Here is a 24,902-nt window from a genome sequence, read left to right as displayed (position 1 = left end):
TCATTAATTATATAATTTGTTTTAATTATATTTTATCATATAATTAAATATTATTTAATCTTTTTAATCATATAATTATTTTTGCAGCTCTTCAACCTCAGTGAAAAGCGCTTGGATATCTCCAAGCTGAATCCCAAAGTGAGTTTTATTTAACTGGATGGGTGTTTATTTATTTATTTTAATTTTTTTTATTTTTTGCTGGCCGATGTTGGTGTTTGTTCCTGTGGTCTTACTTTGGTACTGTGGTGTGTTTTTCTGTGTGAGGTTCTGGATTTTGGCTGGCCGGATCATCACGCTCCTGCTTTGGATAAGATCTGCAGCATCTGCAAAGCCATGGACACTTGGATGAACGCTGGCAGTCACAACGTGGTGGTCATACACAACAAGGTACTGTTTTGCTATCAGAATTGAAGCTTTTTTCACTAAAAAAAGGCATGTATGGAAAAAAAATACTAGTCTGTGTTGTGAGGTAGTACAAGTGCATTACTGAGTTTGACAACTGTGCATTAGATGGTCCCATACATTATAGCATATAGACACAAAATGGTTTTAATAAGTACAGGTAAGAATTAGCGTGCTGTTTAATTTTTACATTCATACTATACATGCTGGTTGATTATGGAGTGTTTTTTCACCCATATTTTCTTTTCTTTTATGGTATTTGAAACATTAAAGTAGTCACTTTACTTTTATATAAGTCAAGTTAAATGAGTCAAGACAAGATTTTATGTGAAATAAATAAAATTAAATAAAATTAAATAAAATTAAATTAAATACTGGCAACTCATTACCTAGTAGAAGTACCATTGTTTATATGGCCAAATCATAGAATATATAGTTGCTAATTATTATTCAAAATAATATCAAGGATAATAATAATTAATTCATAATCATTCATAATCATTTTTACTTTTGTGTTAGGTGTATCAGTTTAATATTCCATTATAGTTTCTTTTATAATCATTTTTATTTTGTTATAATATTTTATATATATATATATATATATATATATATATATATATATATATATATATATATATATATATATATATATATATATATATATATATATATATATACATATATATATATATATATATATATATATATATATATATATATATATATGTATATATATTTATATATATATATATATATATATATATATATATATTTGTGTGTGTGTGTGTGTGTGTGTGTGTGTGTGTGTGTGTGTGTGTGTGTGTGTGTGTGTGTGTAAATAAAATTGCATTGGAAATCTTGTCTGGTACAGAAATTCAATATACACATCGATATTTATTTGCATAATTAATATTTTAAAACAATATATTATATAATAAACTGCATATAGCTTAATAAATTATAAAAACTTAATTAAATTAAATTAAATTAAATTAAATTAAATTAAATTAAATTAAATTAAATTAAATTAAATTAAATTAAATTAAATTAAATTAAATTAAATTAACTGGCAACTCATGCCCAGTCTTTGTACCATTATTTGCATGACCAACTCAAAGAATATATAGTTTCATGTGGCTATAAATTTCAATAAAAGTTATTCAATTCAATGTAAAAGAATAAAAGTCACCAACAACAAATGTCAGAGCAGAAATCAAGATTCCAATTTTCAGTTAAAAAGTGTGAATAAAATGATAAATCACAAGCTGTGTGCTCTGTTAATAACTTTTTAAACTACCTTTATTACTATCAAATAACTTGAATTTATTTAGTTTTGTTCCATACATAGTAAATAGTAGTGTAGTGTCAGTAGATGGCATTCTCAGGCTGCTCTTTTATAAACACTGTGATGCTGCGGGTTATTAAAGGTCACAGTGGTCAGAACAGTGTGATTTAAAGGTCATTAAAGATTTGACTTGTAAAGCGATTACCTCCCCATTGTTTTGAAAGCCTTAGCCTGACCTAGTCTTGAGGTTCGGGCAAACCTGTTTTCTTAAGCAATTTAAATGAATTGACTCTTTTGATCTGGTTTAGTCTCATTGCTGGTGACCACATAAAAACATTAGATTGATGACTATGCATTTTAAAGTTGGATTGTAAAATCCGTCCTGTTGTTTTTTGAGGATAGTGGCATCGTTAAGAGCCTCGCTAATGAAAGGGAGTGTAAACGTCAGAAAAATGGACTTGTTTTTGGCTTTCTGTGGGTTTGTCTTTTAAAGCACTGGTTCTCAGTGGGTCGCAGATCTGTCCTGATATGGTCTAGTGATTGTAAAAAATATGTTATTATATTTATATTTCATTTCCACTTTTTGTTTCATACATACAGTTCAGTATTTGGGACATTCTACAGAAATGTCAGTTTTAAAGTCGACGACAAATTATGTTCCAAGGATGTTTTCACAGTTTTTGAGGCTCCTGTAAATGAGACCAAGTTATGATATTAATTAATATTAATATGCTGTATTTAAGTATATATTTTTTTTGTCCTTTTCAATGGACATCAAGTCAGGAGTGTTTCCCATCGATGCATTGTTTGGGAAAAAAAACAATGTAGTGACAAGTGTTTCCCAAAACCTATAGTTTCTCTGTCGCAGATCCACCGTTTAAACCACGTTAGTGATAACATAAAACGCCCATAATGACACTTTGAACAGGGTGGAGTAACAACTTCTTCATCTCATCACGTCCGAGCACATTCACCTGAATTCCAATTAGACGATCTGTAATGAAAAGGAAAGGGAATTGTGCCATTTTTATATTTATTTCAAAGTTCTTTCATGCCTAAAATTACAAAAACACAGAACAGACTCACATTTAGGAGCAAGGGGTGGCCCCTGGTGGTTCGGCGGTATTGGTTGCATATAGGGAGGTTCAGCTCTTTAATGTTTTTTGCCACCCTTTAGAGAAAGACTGAAAATATAGGAAAATACCTTTACCGGATGATAGCGGGATAGAACTGTAAAATACGGGAGAATCCCGGGAAAAACAGGAGGGTTGCCAAATTGACAGGTAAATAAAATAAATGACAATAAATTAAATTAAATTAAATTAAATTAAATTAAATTAAATTAAATTAAATTAAATTAAATTAAATTAAATTAAATTAAAACCCAGTTTTTTTACTATGATTTAGATGACCAACTCTAATAATATATAGTTTTAAATTATTATCATTAATAATAATAATAATAATAATAATAATAATTCCTTGTCAGCTAAATAAAAATAAAATAAAATAAGTTTAATTTTTATATATTTAGTTTATTTTTAAATAGTCAAGTTTTATGTTAATAAAAAAAATAAAATAGCTTTTAGATCAAAAGGTATTTGAGTAATGTGGTCTAAGTTCGAATTCTTAAACATGTTTCCATACCAAAAGAGCATGTTTCTGTCAAATTTTATCTCTCAGTGTTTTCTCAATGGGTTCAGAAGTATGAGAATTTGTGGTCTGCATCAATAAAGGGCCTAAAATGTTCTAAACGCACAAAAAATGCAGGCGTTTTAACAGGAAACCATAAACACTGCATTGTTATAGCAACTGCTGTTGTTCATTGTAACTGTGGAAACATGAGGCCTGATGCTGCTGGAAATGTTCGCTCATTCAGAAACTGTGTTCAAAATGACTCAAACCATACATGAAAACAGTTGTGCACAGTAAGTTCTTTGGTGACCTAAAGTATCATAAAGTTTGGCTTGTTTATACTACTTCTGAACTCTGGTGTTGTATTTGTAGTATTGTATTACACTGAAAAAATATTTAAAGATGATTCCCTGGATTTACTCATTTTGTTAAGTAGTTGTAAACAATTTATTTGGGCTGAACTTAAACAAACAAATTAGATTGAACATTAAGTTGATTGTTGTTTATTGGCAACAATTTTGCAGACATCATTTTTTTTAGTGTAGTAGCATTCCTAGTATTTAAATTATACCGTCATTATTAAAATATGAAAAAGCATTAGAAACTGTCATATTAGTTTACAGGACATTTTTCAGTACACTATTTAAAATCAACAAATAAATCAATGAATAAAACATTTATAACTCAAACTTATCTTGACTAGTTAAATATAATATGCATTTTCAACTGTGAATTCCAAATATGACAGTTAATGGGTTAAATTATTATGTTGTTACTGCAAAATAAAAAAAAATAATAATAAAATACGTGTAATTTTTTATACATTTAGTTTATTTTTAAATAGTCACGTTTTATGTAAATAAATAAAAAAAGTTTGACCAGTTTGGAGTGGTCTTGCTAGTTTAGATTCATTTATTTCCAGTACTAAAATAAATGCATAATAAACATCCTTCTCAGAATTGGTCAGATTCATAAATCTTGTCATTATTTGAAGTTAATGACATGATTGTTTTTTTGTTAAAGCTCCTAACCTGACAAAAATATTTTAATCAGCAATACGTTTCATTTATTTATTTATTTATTTATTTATTTATTTATTTATTTATTTATTTATTTATTTATTTATTTATTTATTTATTTATTTATTTATTTATTTATTTATTTATTTATTTGTTTATTTATTTATTTATACATTGATTCATTTATTTTTATGTATTCATTTATTTATTTATACATTTATTTATTAACTCATTTATACATTTATTTATTTATATACTTAAATTTTTTCATTCATTTATACATTTATATATTAATTTTTATATATTTATTAAATTTTTTTATGTATTTATTTATTTATATATTTATTTATTTATTCATTCGTTCATTTGTGCATTTATTTATTTATAATTTTTTTTGTATTATTTATTTATATATATATATATTTTTTTTTAAATTTATTTATACATTTATTTATTTATTCATTCATTCATTCATTCATTCATCATTTATTTATTTATTTATTTATTTATTTATTTTACTTTATTTATTAGTCGGCAGTTCACCAAACTCACCACTTTTTACAGAGTGTAACCACAGATATAGACACTGGGGTGTTTTATATAAGTTACATAATCATACTATCAGATTCATACATGTTCACCGAACTCCCTGCTGTTTACTGAGTGTAACCACAGATATAGACACTGGAGTGTTTTATGTAAGTTATATAATCATAATATCAGATTCATACTTGTTGCCATTATATGAAGTTTCTGCCATATAAAAATGTCCTCAACTGTCAAATATCAATTTAATTTGTAGTAAATGTATAGTTTTTTTTTTTTTTTGCATATTGTTTTGAAAAAAAAAAAAGATTGAACATTCTTGAGAAACATGTTTTGTTCAACAAAATCTCATGGCAATTCGTAACTTTTAGATTTAGTGGCTAATTCGTATGAATTCGTACAATCTAATTTGTACAATTTAGTACGGTTTGCTCATCCCCCAATGATGGTTGGGTTTAGGGGTGGGGTTAATGCCACGCCTCCTTTTTAAAATCGTACATTTTCATATGACTGAACTCATACAAATTTGTACGAATTAGCCACTAAACTGGCAAAACGTAAAATACCTACGTTTTCTCGTGAGATCAGGCTGGTTTTGTTTGCATCCTTTTCATTATAAACATGAAAAAGAGTAAAGCAATAAAGCACACGCAATGTTACTTGAATTGAGTTGAATGAATTTCTATGTTTATCTTTCTTTTTTTATTTTTTTTATTTTGAAGTTAACCGTAACATTGTGACATAATTATATTTGTTGCTTTGTACAACTATAAACAACCTAATATGATTTCCATTAAACATACTGTAAATTTAGACGTCTAATCTAATCTCCATGTCTTTGTGCAGGGAAACCGAGGTCGAACTGGGGTGGTTGTGGCTGCGTACATGCATTACAGCAACATATCAGCGAGGTAAGACCTGCAGACCTGTCTTTATTCGATTAAAGATGCTCCTCTGAACACTTATTATGGAAAGACTCTAATCCCACATCACAAGACGGGCCACGTGTTGGCTAAAACACATGAGCAGAAAAACAACTGCCAAACCACATCACTTTACAAAGGAGGATTTGTCTCAAGACTCCAATTAAATGCTGATCAGATTCATCCGTGATGCAAAAAAAGTGTATTTATGCTATTTTTATGGGCTTTAAAGCTTCCAGTAATTTCATGAAGCACATTAACATACTTTTATCGGAGACAAAGATGCCTGTTAAGAATATGACAAACGTATTTCAGTCTCAAGACTCAAGCAACTGCTATAAACTTATGGATGAAAACTTGCCACCATAGGATATAAAACAACAAGAAAAAAATAAACATAAAACAATTAAAAAAGAAATTAGTAGTTTTTTTAATCAATCTAAAAAAGAAAACAACTATATCTTAAGGGTGTTAGTCCTATAGTTCTAATGGGAAATAGCACACAGCCCTTAAACAAATATTTTGAGTGGATGCCCATTGGGCAACGTCTAATAATAATAATAATAATATTTCCTTATTTATATAGCGCTTTTCTAGGCACTCAAAGCGCTTTACACAATCTCCTCATCCACCACCAGTGTTCAGCATCCACCTGGATGACGCGACTGCAGCCATTTTGCGCCAGACCGCACACCAGCTGATTGATGGAGAGGAGACAGAGTGATGAAGCCAATTATGACATGGGGATGGTTAGAAGGTCATGATGGACAGAGGCCAGTGGGTAATTTGGCCAGGATGCCGGGGTTAAACCCCTACTCTTTTTCGAAGGACATCCTGGGATTTTTAACAATCATAGAGAGTCAGGACCTCGATTTAACGCCTCATCCGAAAGACGGCGCTCACTGAGCAGTATAGAGTCCCCGTCACTATACTGGGGCATTAGGACCCACACAGACCATAGATTGAGCATCCCCTGCTGGCCTCACTAACACCACTTCCGGCTGCAACCTAGCTTTCCCATCCAGGTACTGACCGGGCGCAGCCCTGCTTAGCTTCAGTGGGCGACCATGTGAGAGTTGCAGAGAGCTAGCTGTCTAAGGACAGTAAGATGTTCCACAAGTTGTATAAATTTACTTTTGTGCCTAAATCAATTTGGTTACTTAATTAATGTAGTTATTCGATATATTATTATTATTAATTATTATTATTATTATTATTAGTAGTAGTAGTAGTAGTATTGTTATTAGTATTATTAGTATTATTATTATTGTTTTTATTATTTATAAATTATTATTATTATTATTATTATTATTATTATTATTATTATAAATTATTATTATCATTATCATCATCATCATATTTTTTCTTCAGTTATTGCTTGTGTTCTTGATGTTAAGTGTTGGTGTTTATTATGTTAAGTGTTGTTCCTCTTATATGTGAAGCACCACCATGTCTGAATAAATTGCCCCTATTAATTGATTAATATAGTTTTAGACTTAAAACTTAATTTAAAGTTTGACAGTTACAGATTGTTTTAAAATTTAGATTTTTTGTTGTTTATTTAGGTAGTATTCTAAACAATACAAACAAACAAAAAAAATAATCTTAAGGGGGCTAATACCCAAAAAGATTGTTGTAGTATATTAATTGTTTGTTTCCAGTTTTATAGTACCTTGACTTTAAGAAAAGGACATTATATATATATATATATATATATATATATATATATATATATATATATATATATATATATATATATATATATATATAAACTGTTTGTTAAACATCACCTGGGAAGTATTTGAAAAATAATAAAAAATTTAATTAAAAAAAATCACTGGAGGGCTAAAAATTCTTTACCTGTATACTCAAAATTGAAAAGGAAAAGATGAGATTTAAACTCAGAATTCAGAGCAACAACAAAGGCAGAATCCTTAGATTTATATTTCCAGTTCCAAGGATTACTAGCGTAAATTGTAAGAAACAAAAGTTAGAGATTTAAACTGACAATTCAGGTTTTTACAAATTTATGCCAATCAAATTCATCCCTCATTTTAAAAGCTTATTCATGCTATTAGTATAGCCAAAAATACTTCAAGTAAATTGCATACTTTGTATATACAGTTGAAGCCAAAATGTTTCACCCTCCTGTGAATTTCTTTCTTTTAAAAATATTTCCCAAATCAAGTTTAACAGAGCAAGGAATTTGACACAGTATGTCTGATGATATATTTTCTTCGAAAGGAAGTGATTTATTTCGGCTAGAATAATTAGGTCAAAATTATTAGCCCCTTTAAGCAATATTTATTTCACTGTTTGTCTACAGAACAAACCGCTGTTATACAATAACTTGACTAAGTTAGAACCTAGTTAAGCCTAGTTAAGCTGAATACTATCTTGAAAAATATCTAGTAAAATAGTATTAACTGTTATCATGGCAAAGATAAAATAAATCAGTTATTAGAAATGAGTTATTAAAATGATTATGTTTAGAAATGTTTTGAAAAAAATCTTCTCTCTGTTAAACAAATAAGGGGAAAAAATAAACAGGGGAGCTAATAATTCTGACTTCAACTGTATAAAGAGTATGGCTGCGTCCGAAACCGCATACTTCCATACTATATAGTACGCTAAAATCAGTATGCGAGCCGAGTAGTATGTCCGAATTCATAGAATTCGAAAATCAGTAGGCGAGAAGTTCCCGGATGACTTACTACTTCCGGCGAGATTCTGAAGTGCGCATCCCATGCACGCTGCACTATCCCATAATGCCCCGTGAGAAAATTCATGAATGGAAGTGAGGCGACGCAACTGACGCAGGTAGGTCACGTGACCATGATAAAATGGCGGATGTAGTACGTCCGAATTCCATTCATACTTTTCACATTCATACTGTATAGAACATACTTTTCTGACGGCCGAGTAGTACGTTTAAATTCAAATGCAGTACCTACTGAGTAGTAGGCGGTTTCGGACGCAGCCAATGATATTTTTGTTGTTTTTGTTCAGTTCACCCGAATATCTGCAATAACACTAGTGTCTGCTTTGTCTCTGCAGTGCCGACCAGGCTCTGGACAGGTTTGCCATGAAGAGGTTTTATGAAGATAAAGTGCTTCCTGTGGGTCAGCCTTCCCAGAGAAGGTCAGTGCTGCTTTGTTTTCCTCATCTGACCTCTTATCTTTCTGCTTTATGAGTTTGACCCTCATTGTAAGTGTTGGGTTTCAGCCATTGTTCACATTTATGAGCTTCGCTCAATGATAACTGCAGCACAAACATGCAAACCAATGCTTCGTCTAGTTCTGATAGGTGGAGTTATGTGTTGTTTACCTGAATGTGCCCTACAGCAGTGTGCTGGGGACTTCAGATTAATTATACTTTGCATGATGTTGCACGATTAGCTTTATGAGCACCTCACCACATGCCTCAGAGCTGGCACTGTCTTATATGCAAATGATGCAATTTATAAACTCAGAAATGCTATATTTATAGGGCGTCAAGGTGGCGAAGTGGGTAGCACGGTCGCCTCACAGCAAGAAGGTCGCTGAATCGAGCCTCGGCTTGGTCAGTTGGCATTTCTGTGTGGAGTTTGCATGTTCTCCCCGTGTAGGCGTGGTATCCTCTGGGTGCTCCGGTATCCCCCACAAGTCAAAAGACATGTTATAGGTTAATTGGGTAAGCTAAATTGTTTATTTTAAACTAAATAAAATACAAATAAACAGATTGTTTTGGAGATTTTTGGACCTCACCATATAGTACAGTATAGTTACCAACCCTTTGTAACTATACTATATACATTCTCTTTGTGCTTGAGTATCCACCTCTGCACACTCATTTATGCCTCATAAGGGAACACTTGGCCACGGATGTGCTGCTTTTACAGAATCGGGCATTCCATCTGTATATGGAAGCACTGGCACTTCAGGCTTCATTAAAACTAGATTTCATTGGGCACATAGTTGTGCTCCCTTCATGGAAAATGGAAAGGCAGAGTCATGGTGAGAGCTTGATTCCAAGAGGAAAGAAGAAGTGTACTGTATGACTTCCAGTGGTGGACAGTATTTTTCACTTCACTGTGTAATTTAAAGGGCTCCTATGCTGAAAAACGGACAGATGTTTGGAAAGATCTGTGTGTAGGTATAGTGTGTCCACCGTCATACTGGAGTGATAAAAACACAAGTCTCTTTTTAACAATTTCCTGACGTTAAAATAGGAACCCAATCCTAGTGTTTTTGAGGCCAACCACAATGTGATGTAGGATTGTGGTTTTCCCCCACCCACCAATGTGATTGACAGATATTACCATGTCTTTTTAGTATAGCATATAATAATGTCCATAAAACAGGATTTGCAAAGAAACTGGGATTTAAAGATCTGATCCAACTCTCTGTGATTAGCTGCATCATAGCAATGAGTTTTACACGTTTAAAAGGTTATTAAAAGTATTTGTAATAAAGAAAAAGTGGTAAAATTGCTATGCAAATATAAACTATAAACAGGGGGATGCTTCAATCATAAACCAGGAGTCATGGTTTGTTTACATTAAATCAGGTTTATTTTGTACAGTAGTAGTTGTAATGGAAATTCACACAGCAGTGTATATTTTATGCTTTTTATATAATGTTTTCCCAGTACTGGGTTGCGGCTGGATGGGCATCCGCTGTGTAAAACATGCCGGAACTGTTGGCAGTTCATTCCGGATTTGCAGTGATAAACAGTTTGGCTGTTTGCACCAAACATAAATGTAAAGACAGTCGTTCAGAAGACCAGAATAGTGCACTTACTGCACTCCAGCAAAATAGTAAGGTTTATAATCTAATTAATACATATTAAACGTCTTTAACATTATTAAATTTAGATGCTGAATCACTAATACTGTATGTGTTGGTTTGCACTGAGTCACAGATCTAAAGTTTAATTTTAAATGGTTTATTTTATTTTCAAGATCTGAGGTGAACTATCTGCTGCTGCTTTCAGTAGTATGGCAATTAATGTCATGTAAAATGGCATTCAAACTCACATCATCCGCATTTAACACTGAATAAAGCACATGAGGTGTACCTGAATGGAGCATTGTCATTGATTTCTGTTGCTCAGCTTTAAGAAATAGAAGCTGTTTCCAAAAATATTAATTACAGGTATTGGTTATGACAAAAACTTGTTTTAAAATGGAAAATATTCCTTTTAGTATGTGCCTTTGCTTTCATTTAGAACACAGTTTGAATCAGCCCTTGTTGATGTCGTCAATCTGGCGCTCTTGTGTGTTTTAAACCAGGGGTGCAATACCTAGTTTAGCCATTGGGTGTACAACTTACATACTGCACCTTTAAGAGTTTCAAACTAGGGCTATCAAGGTTTTTTTTTTGCTTATGATTATCGAAGAAGCACCAGTATGTCACAAAACCATGTGTTGGACTCAAAAGAGGGATTGTGACTGCTTTAATTCACCTAAAATATTAACAAAAACTAATTTTAAATTGCATTTTTTTTTCTTAAATCAGATTTATTTTGGACAGTAGTAGTAGTAGTAGTAGTAATGGTTATTCATACAGCAAATGTATATTATGCTGTGGGCTTTTTTTATACTGTTTTCCCTGTACTGGGTTGCGGCTGGAAGGGCATCAGCTGTACATCTACAATCGCTAGAATAGTGGCAGTTCATTTCATTGTGGTAACACCTGATAATCAGGGACTATGCTGAGGGTAAATGAATGAATGAAAATACTGTTTTTATAGTACTTTTGATCACTTCAAAGTGGTAAACAAATGGTTATCAGACAAAAACATTAACATTTTGTAGTGGCCCAGCCAGAGTCCTGACTTAAATTGAATTGAAAATCTGATCAATTGGCAAAAATACTAGTGAAGACATGCAAAAAGGCTGGACAACAATTATAGAAAGTGTTTGAATGCTGTTTTAGCCAATAAATTTTGCCAATTTTCATTGATTATTAAGAGGGTTATGAATAATTTTGCCACTTTTTGTTTAAATGTAAATAAAAAATATATATAATTTCCCACAATGATGCCTCTTGTACATCTTTCTATTATCTTTTTGTAGAAGCCTGTGCCATTTCAATAATAAATACAATAAACAATAAAATATTCATTTAAAACATTAAATATTTCTAAAATTAAATCAATTTTATACATTTAATTATATTTTTGACATGTCTCGGGCTTGTACACATTCTCTCATAAAATAGGATTCTTCTAAAATAAGATTTTAAAATAAATATGTGTGTTTTTGCTATTGTGCGTGAGCCTCCGTCTAAAGACAATTTTCTAACCCCTGTGGAATAGACAATACAGTTTATTGAATTAAATAGAATATCTCAGTGCTGTCTTTTATTAATAATTTTGCCCTCCAATTAGTCTTTATTATTACACTGAAAAAAAATATTCAGAGATAATTGCTTAGATTTACTTAATTTTTTTTACGTTAAGGGGTTGTAAACAATTTATTTGGGCTGAATTTAAACAAACAAATTAAGTTGAATTTTATTAAATTTAATTTGTTTGTTTAAATTCCACCCAAATTAATTGTTTGCAACAGTTTTGCAGACATTTTTTTTCAGTGTACATTATTTTTGACAATCTTTTCTTTTTGCTCCAGATATGTGCAGTACTTCAGCGGTCTGCTCTCCGGCCACATTAAGATCAACAACAAACCCCTGTTTCTCCATCACGTCATCATGCACGGCATCCCAAACTTCGAGTCTAAAGGAGGTGAGCTCAAGTGTTGATGTGTCAGCGGCTGTCGAGGTGTTGATAGCAGGTTTAGTGCTCTGTCTGAACTCCTGCTGCTGCTGCTGATGCCTTTCTGTCAGATTCACAACACACACACACTGAATACAGGTGTAGACAGTTCCATAATCTATTCTGATCCCATCCTTCAAAGCTCAAAAACCCCTTTATTTGGTGTATTGTAATTAGATCGTTCTTTTTTTAACACATATGAACAGTCTCGAACTAGGGCTAACAAGGTTTTTGTGTTTATGACTACCAAAAGAAGCACCAGTATTACACATACTATGTATTGGACTCCAAAGAGTGATTGTGGCCGCTTCAATTCACTAAAAGAATAACAAAAAACAAACTAATTCCAATTCAAAATTGCATTTTTGTTCTTCTGTAAAACGACATTATACGGTATATTGTCATGTTCTGTTTTTGTTTACTCAATATACAGTTAAGCATACAATTATTAGCCCTCCTTTAAAATTTTTGCAAGGAAACTTTACACAGTATTGAAAAATCTAAACAAATATGTAATAAATAAATAAATGAAGAGTTTGGATGCAAAAACCTCTAAATGTCGTTTGAAAAGTTCCTCTAAAATCAGGCTCCTGTGTGTATGTTCTGCAATATCACTTTTGTTGCAAAGAAAAAGTCCTTTTTCTGATCTTTAAATTAAAATATCTCAACAGGCTTGGAAAATTTTCGATGGAAATTTTAGACAGTTCTTAGAGGTTTGAACTCTTTATATAACTCTTTATACCATCATTTCACAATAACTTGCCTAATTACCCTAACCTGCCCAGTTAACCTAATTAATAATAATTAATTCAGGGGGGATAATAATTCTGACTTCAACTGTGTGTGTGTGTATATATGTATGTATGTATATATATATATATATATATATATATATATATATATATATATATATATATATATGTATGTATGTATGTATGTATGTATGTATGTATGTATGTATGTATGTATGTATGTATGTATGTATGTATGTATGTATATATATATATATATATGTATGTATGTATGTATGTGTATGTATATATATATATATATATATATATATATATATATATATATATATATATATATATATATATATATATATATATATATATATATATATATATATATTGATTATCTAAAGCCATCATTTCACAATAACTTGCCTAATTACCCTAACCTGCCCAGTTAATGCCTAATTAATAATAATTAATTCAGGGGGGATAATAATTCTGACTTTAACTGTGTGTGTATGTATATATGTATATGTATATATATATGTATATATATATATATATATATATATTTATATATGTATATATATATGTGTGTGTGTGTGTGTGTGTGTGTGTGTGTGTATGTATGTATATATATATATATACACATATACTTTTTTTATTAATTAATGTATTTATTATATTTCTGTTGTTTTTTAATACTGTGAAAAGTTTCCTTGCACAAATTTCAAAGCCGCTAAAACTCACTCCCGCTAAAAATGAGCTAATGACAGTGAGCAACTGCTTTAGGCACGTAATATGTTCAACAAATATTTTTGCTTCAGATCATCCAAATTTCTGCAGCAGCACATTCAGAAAAAACAGTTTGTTGGCAAAAGCCGCTATATTCCGAGAACCAATCAGAAGGCACAAATCGAATCATATGTTTTTAATGCAGCAGCGTGCTGATAAACCAGCTTTTATAAGTATTAACATATAGTTGCCTATTCATCCACACCAGAAAATGTTGGCTGGACCTCATAAATATAGGCTATATGTCATCATATTCATATACAAATCACTTTTGATACATTTTGAAATATATTTAGCATGTACATATGACCTATTTGATTCCTTTTTGTACCACTAGAAGGAAGCCCGTGTACCACTAGTGGTGCATGTACCACAGTTTGAGAACCACTGCTGTAGACTAGAGAAAAAAATTTTGCTTAAATAAGCTAATAATATTGACCTTAAAATGGTGTTAAAAAATTAATAACTGCTTTTATTCTAGCTCAAATTAAACAAATAAGGCTTTCTCCAGAAGAAAAAAATATTATCTGACATACTGTGAAAATTTCCTTGCTCTGTTTGAGAAATATATATTTAAAAAAAAGCAAGTGAGTGTGTGGGGATGGCTAATAATTCTGACTTCAACTGCGTATCTTATTATTATAATTATTATTGTTATTTTTTCCGGCTTAGTCCCTTAATTAATCAGAGGTTGCCACAGCAGAATAAACCGCCAACTTATCCAGCATATTTTTTAGACAGCGGATGCTCTACCAGCTGCAACCCAACACTGGGAAACACCCATTCACACACACAAACACACACACACACACACAAACACTTTCACACACACACTATGGCCAATTTAATTTATTTATATATTTAGTTTATATATTTATATAGAGAGAGAGTTTAGAAACAGCATTTTACTTGTAGTTGACATGTAGAGCTCTAGTAACCCTTTGTTTTGTCCTCCTTCTCTTGGTTTCTCAGGTTGCCGCCCTTTCCTGAAGATCTACCAGGCCATGCAGCCCGTCTACACATCTGGCATCTAGTAAGAAACACCCCATGTTTTCCTACACGCCATTGCTCAGGCTTCCCTGGCCAGAAGCCCAGCCATCAGGACGTACACACACACACACACACACAGGAGCCCACATGTGCTTTTCACATACAGATCTCAGCTTCTCCAGCTCTCAGACTGCAGCTGTCAGGATAATCCTTTTAGTTTTTTGCATTGATCACTCTTATGTTTAGACTCACATTTGTGTATTATTGAGGTTAACACATGTGTGTGACTGATGTTTTTGTGTGTGTTTGTTTGTTCACAGTAATGTCCAAGGAGACAGTCAGACTAGTATCTGCATCACCATTGAACCGGGCCTGCTTTTGAAAGGAGACATACTGGTAAGAATAAGGAAATATACGGCATACGCAGTTAAAGTCAGTATTAATACTGTGAAAAACTACTTGCTTTGCACATGTTGTCTTCAAAGTGGTGAAGAAAGAGTTAACAGACAAAAACATTAACATTTTACAGTGGCCCAGCCAGAGTCCTGACTTAAATCCAATTGAAAATCTGTAGGGGGAGCTAAAGATCAGGGTGAATGCATGGACAGCATCCAAATTGAATGAGTTGGAGCTCATTGCTAAACATAAATCGGCAAAAATGCCAGTGGAGACGTGCAAAAAGATGGTCAGCAATTATAGGAAGCGTTTGATTGCTGATATTTCCAATAAGGGATTTTCTGCTGATTATTGAGTGGTATAAATATTTTTGCTTTATCATACTGTATACTAATAATGATAATAACCTCACACCAAAAATGCTCTGTATTATTATGTTAGTTTATGTAATTTAATAATTGCCAATTCATTTATCATGCAAACACAAAACTAATAATAATAATATTATTAATAAAAATAATATTGTTAATAATAATAATAATAATAATAATAATAATAATAATAATAATAATAATAATAATGTTGTTAATAATAATAATAATAATAATAATAATAATTATTATTATTATTATTATTATTATTATTATTATTATTATTATTATGTTGTTCATAAAAATAATAATGTTGTTAATAATAATAATAATAATCATAATGATGTTAATAATAATAATAACAATATTAATAATAATAATAATAATAATAATAATAATAATGTGGTTATTATTATTGTAATAATAATAATAATAATAATAATAATAATAATAATAATATTAAGAAGAAGAAGAAGAAAAAGAGTAATATTGTTAAAATATTAAATGCTTTCAATAATAATAATAATAATAATAATAATAATAATAATAATAATAATAGTAAGAAGAAGAAGAAAAAGAGTAATATTGTTAAAATATTAAATGCTTTCAATAATAATAATAATAATAATAATATTAATGTTGTTGTTAATAATACTTATAATAATGTTGTTGTTAATAATAATAATAATAATAATAATAATAATAATAATAATAATAAAGTTAATTATAATAATAATAAAGTTAATAATAATAATAATAATAATAATAGAAATAGTAGTAGTAAAAATAATTATTAATTTAAAATTGCTGTTACAATAATAGGAACACTTAAAATAGTTGCTAGACACACAAAAACAATAATTGAAAAAAATACTGAACTCATTTGTTATGAAATTAAAGCCTAACTTCAATGTCAAATGCAGTTTACATTAGATTTCTTTTTTTGATTTGAAGTTAAATATGATCTGATTTGATCGCAGCTGAGTTATAAACACAGAAAGTGCAGCTCAGCACGACTTCTTCCTCCATTTATGGACATTTCTCAGAGCAGTAACATTTTTAATGGACATTTCTTTTCACAGTAATAAAGCCGACATCAGACGCTCCTGATGACAGACACTTCTCTCTGCATAGATTTATCTGCATTTCACCCCAGAAAGCTTTTTGGAAGAGATTGCCAAAAATATTGGAGTGTTTTATCGTCTGCCATAATGCTGCGCTTTTTGAAAAGCACTTTCTCTGATGGGCTGCTTTTAGGATGGCCTTTGAGAAATCAATCAGAGCTGATCTGTGGAGAACTATAATCTGGACACAAACCACAGCGATAGCATTGTACTTCAGCCAAATATATATTATAGATCAATATACCGGGTTTATGTGAGAAAAGCTTCCCTTGTGGATCCAGGATCAGGGACTTTATAATTTGCCATTCAGAGACAAAGTGTTTCTGTCTGTGATCAACAAACCTTTTAAATATGTATGTATGTATGTATGATATTTTTAAAACGCTTCTAAAAAGCTTAAAGTGACTATAGAGAAAAAATGTAGCTCGAAGGGGCTAATAATTTTGACCTTAAAATGCTTTTTAAAAAATCAAAAACTGCTTTTATTCTAGCCGAAATAAACAAATAAGACTTTCTCCAGAAGAAAAAAATATTATCAGACATACTGTTAAAATGTCCTTGCTCTGTTAAACATCATTTTGGAAATATGGGGGCTAATAATAATGTACTGTATGTACCTATTTATTATTTAAACTTAATATGTTTTTAGTTTTTTTTTTGTAATCGAATAATTAGTACATTGTTTATTTAGATTTATTTATTTTTTTTACTTTTTAACATTTATTTTCATTTTATTTTTAGAAATTATTTTATTTTATTTTTTTTAGTTATTTTTGTTGTAATCCTGATACTTTTCGATCATGTATATTGTTATTTATTGATTTTTGTAATCAAATAATTAAGTAATTTATTTTTATCCAGATTATTACATTTGCATGGAGTTTTATATGAATTTTATTTATTATTTTTTATTTAATTTAGTTTATTATTTTTAAAACTATTTAATTAGTATGTATTACTACATTAGTATTATTTGTAATTATTTAAATTTACCTTTTCATTTATTTTTGTTTTAATCCAATTTATATTTATTTAATTTTATAGTCATTTACTTATTTTTTTAACATTAAGTATTTATTTGTTCTTTTACACACATTTTGTTTTTGTTTATGAAATATCAATAAAATAATAAACACAATATACAAAAAACATTAAATATTTTAAAAATTACATTTATATTATACAGTAAATTAAACAAAACATAAAAACAAATATTTAAATATTATTTAATCTTATAATGTTTGTTTTTTAATTTATTTAAATCTTTTTTTATTATTAAATTATTAAATTATTTAATAATAAAATAAATAAGTCAATAAATAAACCAACTAAATTAAATTAGGTTCTGTTAACATTTGTTTAGAGACATGCATCATATTTTGCTGTACTGCTTTTATTTTTTACACATGCATTGTTGCTTTTGTTTAAATCTTATTTAATCTTTAATCTTTATTTAATAATTTATTTTAATCTGTTCTTTATAGTTTTACATCATTTACCCATGAATAAATAAAATTAAAAAAACAAAGATAAAATAAAATGAAGGGCAGCACGGTTGGCTCAGTGGTTAGCACTGTCGCCTAACAGCAAGAAGGTCGTTGGTTTTGTCTGGGTCAGTTGGCGTTTCTGTGTGGAGTTTGCATGTTCTTCCCATATTTGCATGGGTTTCCTCCAGGTGCTCCGGTTTCCCAAACAAACCCAAGACAATGCTTTATTGGTGAATTGAAAAAGCTAAATTTGCCATATAGTGTATTTGTGTGAATGAATGTGTATGGATGTTTCCCAGTACTGGGTTGCAGCTGGAAGGGCATCCGCTGTGTAAAACAGATGCTGGATAAGTTGGCAGTTCGTTCCGCTGTGGCGACCCCTGATGAATAATGGGACTAAGCTAAAGTAAAATGTATGAATGAAATAAAATTAACTTTTGGAGGACGGAGGATGATGCTGAATTTTAAATTTCAGAGCTGTATGTTTTGAGCTGGACCCCCCATGTGTGCAGCTGATCCTCTGCTGCAGGTTTTGGTGAAACCTCATACTCTTCCAGCCCTCGTCTTTCTCAACCCGCTGGTGTTTATTTGGTTTCACTCTCCCAACTAAAAAGTGCATTTCATGTTAAGTAGGTTAATTATAGTTATTTTGGGCAATAGAAAGAGGGCTGCAGTTTCTTCACTGGCCAAGTGTATGTCTTTGTCTTGATTTTGGAACGTCTCTGTTGTTTTACATACTTTTACTCTACTGAAAAATACCTCTGAAAACCTCTCCAAAACTTCCAAATTGAACTTTATGTGCCGGATATGTGTGTTTTTTGACACAAGATTGCATTTGAATGATGTGCCATGCATGCGGAGGACTGATCTGGGTTCGGTTATAGAGTTAAGATCTATCTGTGGTGATTGTGCCATGTGTATTACCACAGAAAATAATGTCACTCCTTTTGCACTGTTGAGAACAAAGAAGCATAAATTGCGGTTACAAGCTGAAGTGAAGCAAACTCCATTGGCAGGAATTTACACTGAGAATGCAAAACCAGAAATGCAGCCACATAGAAAAATAGAAAATGTTTTGTTTTGATTTACTTTTGTTTTAGTCGTTGTTTAAATATACAGTATATTTATATATTATATATTATGTTTGATGTTTACATGTGTAGATCTTAGAAATCCAAAAGTACTGGTGCTTTATTTAAGTTAATACAAACTTTATTGATTGGTTTATTGAAAATAATAAAAATAATAATAATAGTTGTTGTTGTTTTTATTATTAAATGTAATAATTTACTGTATAGTAAATTATTACATTTAATTATTACATTTTATAATCAGATAACATAATAATATGACAATCTATATTTATTTACATAATTGATATATTAAAAGGTTTGTTCATTGATCATTTCTCATTTCTTGTGTGTGCCACAGCTAAAGTGTTATCACAAGCGTTTCCGCAGCCCATGCCGTGATGTCATATTCAGAGTTCAGTTTCACACCTGTGCTGTTCATGATCTGGGTATCGTCTTCGGCAAAGATGAGCTTGATGAAACCTTTAAAGGTATGCTTTATTTTATTTTATTTTATTTTTATTTTATTTTATTTTATTTTATTTTATTTTATTTTATTTTATTTTATTTTATTTTATTTTATTTTAAGATATTCAATTATTTATTTTGAGTTTAATTTAATATAATAATTTTGTTTACTTTTTATTTAGTTTTTATGTATTGATTTATACATTTATTTTTTTATTTTATTTTTTTCAGTTTAGTTTTGTTTATGTATTTATTTATATACTTTTAAATTATTATTCGTTTTATTTTTATTTTTCATTTTAATTTAATTTTTAATTTATTTTAATTAATTTTAATTTTAATTAATTAATTTATTATTTATTTATTCTTTTATTTATTTAATTTCAGTTCAGTTTAGTTTTTATTTATTTATGTATATATTTTATTTTTAATTTTCATTTAAATTTTATTGTTAATTTTATTTTTAATTTAATAAAATTTTATTAAATAATTTTTATTTATTAATTTATTTATTCAACTATTATTATTTTTTACTGTTTAGTTTAGGTTTTATTTAGTTATTTATTTATTTATACATAGTTTTTTTATTGAATTTTATTTTATTTTTACTTTTCATTTAAATTTTCATTTTCATTTTAAACTTATTTTGTTAATTTTGTATTAAATGAATTAATTGTACCCATATCACTTTAAAGTACCTTCAATGGCTTAGTGGTCATTTCATTTTTCTTTCTTTATTTATTTTTTTCAGACGACAGATTTCCAGAATATGGAAAGGTGGAATTCGTCTTTTCTTTTGGCCCAGAAAAAATCCAAGGTAGGAACTATAATCAATGTTGTTTTTTGCAAAAAAATATTGTTAGCTGCACATTAACTGAGCCTAGAATAATCTGAGCAAACAACTTCTGTCATAGGAATGGACCACCTTGAGAACGGGCCCAGTGTTTCTGTGGACTACAATACCCAAGATGCACTAATCCGCTGGGATTCCTACGAGAACTTCAACCAGCGCTGTGAAGACTCCATGGAAGGTGAGTAAAGTACATTTAAGATTATTTTTATGAGTACCATTCGGTTAGCTAAACACTATTCAAACACCACATTTGTTTGAAATCTATTTTGGGTGATCTATAAAAATTAAAGGGGTCATGATCTGTTGTCCTTGTTTATTTGGAGCAGTTCTCTGAAATCCACTTATAATGTAATCATGACTTTACATCACAAAACAAGTTTCATAATTTATACCTACAGTTGAGCTCAGAATTATTAGCCCTCCTGAATTATTAGTCCCCCTGTATATTTACCCCCCAATTTCTGTTTAACAGAAATATATATATATATATATATATATATATATATATATATATATATATATATATATATATATATATATATATATATTTTTTTTTTAAACACATAAACATAATAGTTTTAATATCATTAAATATTTAACATTTAATATATTATTTCTCAGTTCATGACCCCTTTAAAGTACTTCACTAGGTCTTACGGCTAATTGTGGTTAATCCAGCAGTCCGACATCAGATCATCAGCTCTCTGGCTTCTCTGTAGTTTTGTGACTGAGCTGTTTGTGTACATGGCGGTGATAATCTGTGTGTTTGTGTGTTTGTGTGTGTGTGTGTGTGTGTGTGTGTGTGTGTGTGTGTGTGTGTGTGTGTGTGTGTGTGTGTGTGTGTGTGTGTGTGTGTGTGTGTGTGTGTGTGTGTGTGTGTGTGTGTAGAGACTAATTTAATCAGATGAGTTTGTAGTGCTGCTTTTGAACAAATCACAGAGGTCGAGTTGAGTTCACACACGCACACTACTATTGTCCACACACCCTTGTGGTCTGAGCTATGAGCCTCCTTATTTTAACTTGTGGTGTGCTTCTGCTGCTCAAACATGTGATTTGTTGTCCTTTTTTGAGACATCCTTGTTGGGTCAGCTGGGAGGAATGCAAAGAGGAAATATATGGAATTTTTGGAAGGTTTGGAAGGCTATACTTTATTTAACGTCCAGTTAAGTTGTTTATTTTTTTCCTCATTTATAATAAAATTATTTCATGATTTTATTTATTGTCACAACTTACTCTATGGCTGTTTTGTGGCTATATACAGTTGAAGTCAGAATTATTAGCCCCCTTTTGATTTTTTTCTTCTTTTTTAAATATATCCCAAATGATTTTTAACAGAGCAAGGAAAAGTTTACAGTATGTCTGATAATTTTTTTTCTTCTGGAAAAAGTCTTATTTGTTTTACTTTGCCTAGAATAAAAACAGTTATTAATTTTTTTAAAACTATTTTTGGGACAAAATCATTAGCCCCTTAAAGCTATATATTTTTGGATAGTCTACAGAACAAACCATCGTTATACAATAACTTGCCTAATTACCCTAACCTGCCTAGTTAACTTAATTAAAATAGTTAAGCCTTTAAATGTCACTTTAAGCTGCATGGAAGTGTCTTGAAAAATATCAAGTAAAATATTATTCACTGTCATCATGGCAAAGATAAAATAAATCAGTTATTAGAAATAGGTTTTTAAAACTATTATGCTAAGAAATGTGCTGAAACAATCTTCCCTCAATTAAACAGAAATTGGGGAAAAAAATAAACAGGGGCGCAAATAATTCAGGGGGGCTAATAGTTCTGACTTCAACTGTACATGAAACATTACATGAGAAGAACAGCTTCGTATTTGAATAAGAGATGATACACAATCAAATATATAAATAATATAAACAAAATCTCACAACAAATGTTTACTAAAAGTAAATATGATTTTTCAATGAAATATTTGATAAAGGGCGACATGGTGGCTCAGTGGTTAGCACTGTCGACTCACAGCAAGAAGGTCGCTGGTTTCAGTTCTGGCTGGTTCAGTTGCCGTTTCTGTGTGGGGTTTGCAAGTTCTCCCCGTGTTCTTGTGGGTTTCCTGCGGGTGCTATGGTTTAAATTGGCCGTAGTGTATGAGTGTGAATTTGAGTGTGTATGGATGTATCCAAGTACTGGGCTACAGCTGGAAAGGCATCCGCTGTGTAAAACAAATGATGGATAAGTTGGTGGTTCATTCTGCTGTGGTGACCCCTAATAAATAATGTGACTAAGTTAAAGGTAAATGAATGAATGAAGGAATAAATGACATTTAATAAATTCTTCCTGGTGATGAAATTATTTAATGAAACTAGTAATAAGTGACATGTTCTCCAACCATCCAACAATATGTTTTTTTTGTCATTTAGTTATTTCAAGAAAGAACAACGTCTCAATAAATTGTTCATAAAACACATTTTAAGTTTTTTGTTTTTTTGTTTTGTCTTGAAAGTTGAATCAACAAGCATTAATGTTGTTACCTTAAGTTAAAACATTTGTTAAAACAACTGCAAACAAAACTAAACCTGTCTGTTTAATGTAATCTTGTCACATCCCCGGCTTGTTCCTGCTGCTCCACCTACTCCCCTCTCTCTCTCTCACCATCACATTCCCTCAGCACCATCTCTCCATCATCGCTCCCCATCTCCTGCCACCTCTCATCATGCCCGAGCACATTCATCTGAGTACTAATCAGGCACACCTGCACCCCTCATCAGCACTCCCTATATAACCCAGCGATTCCAGTCAGTCAGTGGCTGGAATCAATGTCTTTTGGTTCACCTAACCTTCTCCCTGACTCACCTTCTTCCATGGATGTTTCCCCTCTCCTCTGATCATTTAACATGTGGATGATTCTCTCAAACTTGTGGATGAACAAAGCTATCATTAAGGGAAGTGACTTGACACTCTATGTCTGCTTGAAGCTATCTGTTTACAATGTAAACAACTATTCATCAGCTCCACAGCAAATTATCACTTACCTGCTTCTCCTGCTTATTAATATACTACTTGTTTGAATAAATTGATGATTCAGTCTCCCTTTAGGTTCTACTAGCTGTAAAGTATCTACTAGAAATATTGTGGGCGGTCTGGAGGTTGGTACAATCTCAGTATGTTTCCCCCAAGCCTCCATTTTCCCCATCAGCTTCCAGTGGCCTTTATGTGAAATATTTCCAGGCGTTGGCTGAGAATTGTGCAACTCACGCTGTGAGGAGACAGTCTGACCAATCATGTCCATTCACAAAGTTTAAAACAGCTACAGTAACAACCATCACTTATTTTGTCTCAGAAAACACCCAATGCGGGCTGTTTATGTTACTGTTCGGCAAGAATGTGTTTTGATTATTGCGATCCAAAATATACTTCTAAAGCAGCCAAGATGATATTGTGTTATTTTTAATATACTCAGGGGTCAAATTTTAGGAGCTCCAGTCAATTTAGTGCACATTTATATTCTACTCTTTTCTCGGCTGAAGCCATTTGAGATGACTGACTATAAAAACTATAAAGTCTGCCACCCTCTTGACCAGACCCTGCTTTAAATAGGGCAGGCAGAAATAGGAGGCTCTTGGCTGCTACCTTTAAGAGGGTGTGTAAACTAATACAAATCTCTGGTCAAGACCCCAAAACCCCTCTAGCTACCACCTGGCATCATAAGGAATCATTTAAAGCATTGTATTAGATGCACATGCACTCATAATGTAATCTTCATTGTTTAAAATTGTTATGTATCTTAGAAGTGGCTGTACTGTAACATGCAAGTACATCAGTGTTTTATAAAAAGCCAAGGCACTTTAATTATACTTTTTTTTTGGAAAACCCAGTGATTAATATTAGAAAATAACAGCAATGGTTTTAGCATAAATACAATACGGGCTCATTCTGAAAACGTAGCTCTATATACATTTCTGGAAATCACGAATTATGTAGCCAGAAGTACGTATGGCTGCATTTCTTCTTTAAAACGAATGCCACAGGGTGGTATGAAGCTCTTTTTCACCAGCTGACCGCTTATCTCTGAATAGACAGCTT

The 24,902-nt window shown here is 30.8% G+C and overlaps 2 protein-coding genes across 52 annotated transcripts in view; both read left to right on the top strand.

Moving 5' to 3' along the window:
* tns1b (tensin 1b) overlaps positions 1-24,902 on the top strand; it is a 479,302-nt gene that overhangs the window by 350,618 nt on the left and 103,782 nt on the right. For all 51 annotated transcript variants that reach the window (XM_087266581.1, XM_087266576.1, XM_087266579.1 and 48 more), the window contains 10 exon segments: positions 88-138; positions 265-387; positions 5,734-5,798; positions 8,868-8,951; positions 12,424-12,536; positions 15,068-15,128; positions 15,406-15,481; positions 19,895-20,024; positions 20,753-20,818; positions 20,916-21,032. In XM_087266581.1, coding sequence (XP_087122707.1) covers positions 88-138; positions 265-387; positions 5,734-5,798; positions 8,868-8,951; positions 12,424-12,536; positions 15,068-15,128; positions 15,406-15,481; positions 19,895-20,024; positions 20,753-20,818; positions 20,916-21,032 — 886 coding nt within the window.
* phgdh (phosphoglycerate dehydrogenase) overlaps positions 1-24,902 on the top strand; it is a 722,740-nt gene that overhangs the window by 680,960 nt on the left and 16,878 nt on the right. The window lies entirely within an intron of this gene.

The sequence above is a fragment of the Danio rerio genome, chromosome 9, assembly GCF_052040795.2.
Source record: "Danio rerio strain M-AB ecotype USA chromosome 9, GRCz13ab, whole genome shotgun sequence".
Lineage (NCBI taxonomy): Eukaryota > Metazoa > Chordata > Actinopteri > Cypriniformes > Danionidae > Danio > Danio rerio.
Note: the sequence above shows the minus strand (reverse complement) of the source record. Positions and strands in the feature narration are given on the sequence as shown.